At 37.6% G+C, this 7,689-nt stretch overlaps 1 protein-coding gene across 4 annotated transcripts in view; it reads right to left on the bottom strand.

The window, feature by feature from the left end:
* LOC138053806 (gamma-aminobutyric acid receptor subunit beta-3-like) overlaps positions 1–7,252 on the bottom strand; it is a 25,319-nt gene extending 18,067 nt beyond the window's left edge. Inside the window, exon 1 of one of the 4 annotated variants that reach the window (XM_068900357.1) lies at positions 2,935–3,074. Coding sequence is in view for 1 of the 4 variants with exons in the window: in XM_068900353.1 (XP_068756454.1) it covers positions 2,935–3,020 (86 nt within the window). In the remaining 3 variants the exon portion in view is untranslated. Of the gene's footprint in view, positions 1–503; positions 601–2,934; positions 3,075–6,877 lie in introns of those variants that run through there. The other 3 variants (XM_068900369.1, XM_068900353.1, XM_068900367.1) reach the window with 3 other exon arrangements.
* Between the last annotated feature and the right edge of the window lie 437 nt (positions 7,253–7,689).

The raw sequence follows: 7,689 nt of genomic DNA on the forward strand, positions 1-7,689 counted from the left end.
TACTTAAGTTCTCGAGGGAAAATTAAATTTAAAACTGTTGAGGTACAATTGCCCACGAAGCGATGTTCAAATTTACGTAAAATTTTATCACGTTAAATGTTTGCTTCTTCGAAACGACAGTCTCGGATTTAAGCTATTTAAAGAGCAAAAGGTAAAGGTTTGTGCAGTACAATTGAAGGCAGCCAATTCAATTAAATATGAAGTTAACGGGGCACAATTTCCTGGGGCGCTTAAATTTTTTTCAAAGTTTTCATAAACCTCATTTACCACTAGAAAATCACAGGGAAGGAACTAAAGAGAAATTTAAAACTGTGTTGATGTGTTTTTAATTTAGGACCAACTCCCCAAAAACTGCGCCGGAAAAGTCAAAATTCTTTGTTTATGAGTATGGAAAAATGGATTAAAGATATGGTTTTCCAAGCTGTTTTTTTTTTCTTTCTGCTTAATCATGTAAATGAACACAACCCAGTATGCACTGTTATAGACCATGTGGCATTACGTACCTTTTGCTCAACGTCGGATAAATTAAACCGGCTGCGAATTTTCCCTCCAATCTTGCATGGAGGCATTTGTTTGATGATGGAGTCGGACGCATTGAAATGCGTGCGCAGTTTGGAATATTCAATAAATTCAACACTATCATTCGGTGTCATGTTATCAAAAGACAGAATTTGACAGCATATGACAACAGAATTGCCGGCAACATGACTATCTTTTCACAAAAGCATGTTTGCTTTACTATGTTTAATTGCGAGAGATGGTTAATTTATAAGGAAAACTAAATCGCCCGAAAAAAATCGTTTTCTTTGTCCCAACATCACTTCCTGGTATTTAGATACTACAGTGCATCACTGACAGAACAAACTTATCTCTTTAGTTTTATATTCGTACAGCATACAGCATGATTTTTATTGAAGAAATTTCCTCGTCTTTTTTGTGTTGCTCGATCGCTATTTTCATACCTCAGAGTCATTAAACAATTCTGTTGGAAACTTATTAAAGCAATTTAAACGTTTTATCGATATGTCGTCCATACATCAATCTCATAAACTCGGCTGTCCGAATACGAACGCCATTTCAAGTACGTTGGTCAAATAAAACCTACCCTGGGGCTCACTACAGATGACAAGACATCAAATTAATTCGTGTTGATCAAAACTGGAGCTCTGCTTGTAATGAAAATCTGTTTAAAATGCTTTTAATTAAATACTAATATCACCTCTGTGGGAGAGAACTGCTGAAAAACTGTCATTATCAACAGATATCGAAAGTAAACTTATCATGGAACGCATAATTACAAACATATATCCGATAGGAAGCTCTTCTGGTTGGCTGGGCCCTGTTGTTCGAAACCTTTGTTTCATTTTCCCAACGTTTAGGTGAAAGTTTTAATATTTTGCTTATTTTTGTTTTTCGAAATTCGCTCCCTCTAATGTAAATGTGATTTGGGAGAAGAGAAATAAACTCCTTGTCGATCACGACGTCGACGAAAACATATATACCTCTCAAAATACATTAGTTTCCACTATTGGAAATCTTTCGCGGTAGTTCGCATCGTTCAATGTAGGCGAAGTGTCCTAAAAGTAAAGTGGTATGGGTCGCAATTTGTGTGCTCTCGTTGTCGTCAAACTGTTACGTCGAGTGCCGCACAAATATGTGTTAAATTGCGTGACACACGAACACCACGATTAGTTTCTTGCTCTATTCTTGTTGTCTTCGGCGCCACAGCCGGCCCGCGGTCGTTGTCTTTTAATCACCCTGCATGAATCCAGGTCTCCTTCGACCTGCGCGATCAGAGGTACTAATTTTAACTGCAGCTAGCCTTACTTTACTTTGACGTTAATTTATCCAACAAACTTGAAAACTGGCATCTATAGAAGCCGACGGTACACCAGTTGCCCCACTGGCTATCTCATTGCTCCATATGTTGAACGTAAAGGGATCTAAAACTATTTAATGGCTTCACGGAGCACATAATTAAGTTGCATTACAGGCTTCGAAGTCAACGAGGACATCTTTATCTTCGAAAGTTGTGCACTATTAACAAGCTAAGCCAAAGCCTTTTCCTCTTCACATGCGTGTGTTTTCGAGCTTAGAATGGACTTTCTGCAAATCGAACTTGCCTAAATTTATTCTTAAATTGTAAAGAAGAGTGATTCCCCGTCGACTCCATGCTCTCCTTACAACTTTCCACGCACGCATAATATTGGTAAACGCCGATCTTTTTTCTTTTAGAAAGTATTTAAATAATTCAAAACAAAACTGACAAGCTAAACTTCACTCCCTCAACATTTGTAAGGTCAGCAATCAGGTAGAATGCAGCCTCTGATATTCATACATATCAACAATATGGCAACAATACTTCATTTCGCTCTTCTTAAGTAAATTGTCGGTGTAGCAATTTTTTTTTCCACTGACCTTTGTTTTTTACCACTTTGGTAGAACTGAAAACAATTAAGGCAAAGAAGATCTTTGACAGGTAGCAATGGTAAAAAAATTGAAATCTCCAACTAGACCCAACTAGCTTAAAAGCTTTTATAAGTTATGTTTTCACAGCAATTTAAACTGAAACCTACAAATCACAGTTCCTACTTTCGTGGTTTCTTTTTAATTTAAAGGCAAGAATCATTCAAATGGATCTCTGTGCCGTTAGAAAAGAATAGACATATATTTTTTGTTGCCATTTCTCGATTTACTCATTTAATACTAACTTCCTGTCACAAAGTAGAGCCTTAAAAAAATTACCCGGAAAAAAGGCTGACCGCGAAAGTAATAGAAAATCTGCAATATGGGTCCAATATGTGCGTACGACACGTCAAAAAACTAATACAAAAATAAATTTCCCTCAATCTCTCGCTTCGCTATCCTCTGCCATCATTAAGTATAAATAATACCCCTTGTATAGGTTGCTGTTAGCGATAATATCTGACCTACCAGCGCATTCTTAACTGGTTTTGACGTAAGACTCCATTTGACATCAGGTTGAAGTAAATGTAGGCTGAATGGAAAAACTTTAGCATTGAACTCTAGTTCAAGTTTTGCTTTGTTTTTTTTTTTTCGGCGTTAACTACATCAGCTCTTTTGCATATCCACTCTGGTGGTCCATTGGTTCATAATTTATTTATTTCCCAAATGCTTGAATATTAGCAGTTACGAAAATTAACACTTAGCTTTATAAATCCGTGAACATAATGGAAGCTGAGTGACAAGGATAATTTTGGCGCTTCGTCTGTGTCATCTTCATGAATTTGAGCAACAGAGAAGTCAGAAATGATTTGCGCAAACAAATTTACAAGCCAAAGCTAATGCATGTGCTAACGGTATCGACTGTTTGCTCAAAGGGGTTTAAGTAAACCTCGTGAATAAAATTCATTTTGGCTGGTATTCACCTCATCTCATATCATAGTTTTCTGAGTTCAGTTGCAAGTTCCCGGGGTCGGTCCGCACTGAGGGCGAACTCTTTTTGTTCGACTCGACAAAATTATTTGCCCTGCCGCATCCGCACTGCTTGTTCACAGCCTGTCAACACTTAAAACAAAAACAACAGAAAAACCCCGAACTTGTCAATGACGCCTGTCATGAAAACAAAAGGAAGTGACACGGAAGGGTCCGAGGCAGGACAGCGGCTCCTTTGATAAATTTGTCCGAGTCAAAATATTTTGTCCTTTCAGGACAAACCATCCGCACTGATAAAAGTTATGTATTGACAGATTTCTTTGGCGAAATAAACAGTATTGTCCTCAGTGCGGATCGACCTTAAGCCAGTTTCAGTTCACATCACCAGTTACCAATGCACATCGACAAGGAAAGAAGACCTGAACTCCCAGGTATGCAAAGCGAGCTGCAACTTGCGCGCAGAAGGAAAATTGCAGAGTAGAATCTTTTTAGAAAAAAAAAAATAATGAAAAACGCCTGAGCCGTATGAGGTCTCAAAAACACATTTGCCGCGACAACAAAGACAAAATTATGTTGTCCAATTTCTTTTCCCTCCCTGTTCGTTGTTGTGTCATGTTCTTAAATTGAAACGTAAGATCACGCTGTGAGGCCCAGCATGAAAAATGACAAGGGCATGCTATTCGTTGCAAAGTGCATGCGTTGGTGAGCGCGATTAGCGGCACAAGGTCAAACACTACTCTCTATTTTACAGTAATGGTGTCTTGAATAATTAGAATTGTCAAAAAAGAAAACTTAAAAGATCAAACTAGCAAACTAAAGTGATTGTGACTAAAACACGACATGAGTATATACGAGTAACATACGGGTACATACGAGTAACATGCGAGTATCAAGCCCAAGCGCGCGTTTCAGTGATTAGGCCTACACTCTCTATTAACATTTTAGCTTTCATTTTGCTGTTCGGTTAACTACAATTTTCACGAGTTCTTGTGAAGAAAACTGAGCACTCGTTTACTGATTAAGCGTAAGCGCTCGTTGCAGTGATAAGGCCTGAGCACTCTTTTAACATTTTAGCTTTGAATTTACGGTTTGGTTAACTACAATTTTCACGAGACATGTTAAATGTTACTGGTATGCACTCGTATGGTGTTTTAGTCACGATCAACTAAAGAAAACAGATAGTGACTAAAACACCACCCAGTACATACGAGTAACATACGAGTACACACGAGTAACATACGAGTACACACGAGTAACATGTGACATGTAGTGAAAAGTGTAGTAAAATGAAAGCTAAAATGTTAAAAGAGAGTTAAGGCCTAATCACTGAAACTAGCGCTTACGCTTAATACTCGTACGTCACTCGTATGTTACAAGTATGTTACTCGTATGTACTCGTGTGTACTTGTATGTTACTCGTATGTACTCGTGTGGTGTTTTAGTCACGTAAACATCAAGAATTTCAAACATGTCAAAACCGGCTAAACATACAATCTGGCGACGAAGACCCCCACATAAGTTTAGTGGAAAAGAAAAAGACAAAAAAGGATATAATCTCTTTATCTTAATTGTTGCAAAAGATCTTTGCGGTAGCCGCGACGTGGGCAGCACAAATACATTACAGATAAATTATAGTGCACATTCGATGGTTATAAAGAGCGCAATTTTCTATTTTCTGCGTTTCGGTTGATAAACATTTGTGATGCTCTGGGCTCAGTCAACCGCCCAGTCAAGCGCGGTTTGAAGCTTGCCCGTTAAAAAAAAAAAAAGAAGCCTAAACAACGTAATTTCATACTTAAATACAAACAAACGAGAGTCTAGGTCAAACATGAACGCTAAATATCTCGTGGAAACGTTTTCCATCGTTAAAGAATCTGCAATTCAAGTCTCTAGTTATCCGATATTTCGAACTCCTTGCACAAATCCCATAATATACCTCTTACCCTCCCAAATTTTGCACAAGCAATGTTTGCGATTTGCGATTTCTCCAGGGACATGAAGATGTCCCAAGGGTGGGGGGTGGGGGGTCAAAGAAGTGTATTACGGTTTGTACAAGTAACGAATTTAAAAAATAAATCTTGCTTTATGGGCCCTGAAAACAGGCTATTCGTGACGCTACGCTAAGATCCTCTTATTCTGAAGCGTTTCTCTTTAAACTTGTCAGTTTGAGACTACTAACAAGATCGCCACGGCGAAGATTTGATGACAAGAGACGTTTTACTTTCAAGATAAGGGACTCATTTATGTCACCCAAAATCCCCTTCCAGCTCTTCTAAGTGCGGCCATTGGATTTTGTAAAAACGATTCACTGATATTTTGTCTTAAATTCAACTAAATTATTTTTTTTTACTGATCGATCATATAACCTGGCCTTTTTAAGTTGAACTTAGTTTCATTTTACCAAATGACTGAAGATACTGTAGCAAACTTGGAAAGATGTCAGAGACTCGTTGTGATCACTTCATTGCATCCGAAAACAATGTAAATTTTAATAAGGTTTTTTTAAAGGAAAAGGTTTCAAGGTTTCTTTGTAATTTAAAAACAATTTTCAATTCTTTTTTTCGTTAGGAGGTGCTCTTGACAAAAAAAAAAAAACAAAACAGGAAAAAAGGTTGTGTGATTCCCAAAATATGCAAAAAACTCATTAAATAACCGGCATTTAACCTACTTTCCAGGAACGAAGCTATATCGTGATCGACACACATTTTTTCCAAACATACAACAATAAAGGAAGGCTACTCATTTCGCGTGAATTTGCTTTCAACAAAGTACAATCTTGGGACGATTATGGTTTGATAGGTGGGATGACACGATGTTTTCACGGGAAATAAAAGCGTTCAAGCAGATTAAACTGAATGCAAATTTCCGCATTAATACTACGAATGGCTGTGACTTACACCGAGGAAATATAAATTAATGTCAAAAATCGATCAAAATTTGATTGACTATAGCACTTTCAGTCCGAGAACACATCTCTGATGTGTTCTCGAAAGTCAATTTAAATGAGGAAGAGCTTAGCTGTGGCATCAGTTTTCTGAATTGTTGATTTTCAGGCTCACTCTCGACTCGCTTTTCATCTGTGCATGTATAACCTACTCACAGGTATGTACAATGCAGTTAACGGAATTTTACACACTAAGACTGAATTATTTCGATTCCACGGCAAGTAAAGAAATTATTGCTCCCCGAAGTTGAAAACTAAATCGACGTTTTAGAAGTCTTTGAAACTGCCAAATGAAGAATTCATTAATGGATCAGCCTTCAAGGATCGGTGAGCAATACTCATGGTATGTGCTAACACGAATTCTCGAACCTAGATTTGTACATGGTATGAAGATTGTGTGTGCAGCAGCAAGAAAACCCAAATAACCAAGATCCTGTTGTTTTCTATTTACAAAACGCTATGGAGCTAAATTCTGGAGCATTCGCATTCAAGCCAAGCTTCACAAACCAACATAATTCAACGTTAAAACCGACTAACCTGATTGGAGGGAATTGACGCACGCGCAGTGGTCGATGGAGCAAAAATATCAAAGAACTAAACGTTTGCTGTTAGAAAAATAAGAGGAACTCTTGAGGATAAGCTGGAACAAATTAGTAAGAAGTTACCTTCACTGCCGAATTCCACGTCATTGTGCACAGCGATAAAAAAAATTGAGATTTCATTCCGCGAACAAGTCGACGCATGCGCATCACCTTGAAACCCACCCCCGCGTGCGTCAAACTTTTCACGGAAGTTTGAGTAGAAAAGACTTTCATTATTAATGTTTGTGTTCGACGGGACGTAATTGCTTTAGGCCATCTTTTTTGCATGACAAAGAAGTGTTGTCATTTCAAACGAGTCTACAAAAGTAAACAGGTTTAACCCGCGTGTTGCATGAGTCGGCTTGCTATTTTTTACCTGGCGAAAGACCTGCGCCAATCCAGTTCTCAACTGTGAAAATGGAAGCCATTATTTCGTACCAAAGAGTGAGTGCTGCATGAAGCAAACTGTTGTAATATAGCTAAGAAAACAAACAAGCTATATAATAGCTAAGATATGGTAAGTCAACAGAATTCAGTTATAACATAAATAAATCTCACTATAGAAAACTGCGATAAAACATATCAAAACATTCTTAAAAATACTGAACACCAGGGTAAAAACTTTGCTAAAAAATGACGACGTTTCGACGTTAGCTAAACGTCATTATCAAGTCAAAATTATTTGAAAATTGCAAATTATAGTATTTATAGTTTGCAATTTTCAAATAATTTTGACTTGATAATGACGTTTAGCTAAGTTCGAAACGT

The sequence above is a fragment of the Montipora capricornis genome, chromosome 1 (assembly GCF_036669925.1).
Source record: "Montipora capricornis isolate CH-2021 chromosome 1, ASM3666992v2, whole genome shotgun sequence".
Taxonomy (NCBI): Eukaryota; Metazoa; Cnidaria; class Anthozoa; order Scleractinia; family Acroporidae; genus Montipora; species Montipora capricornis.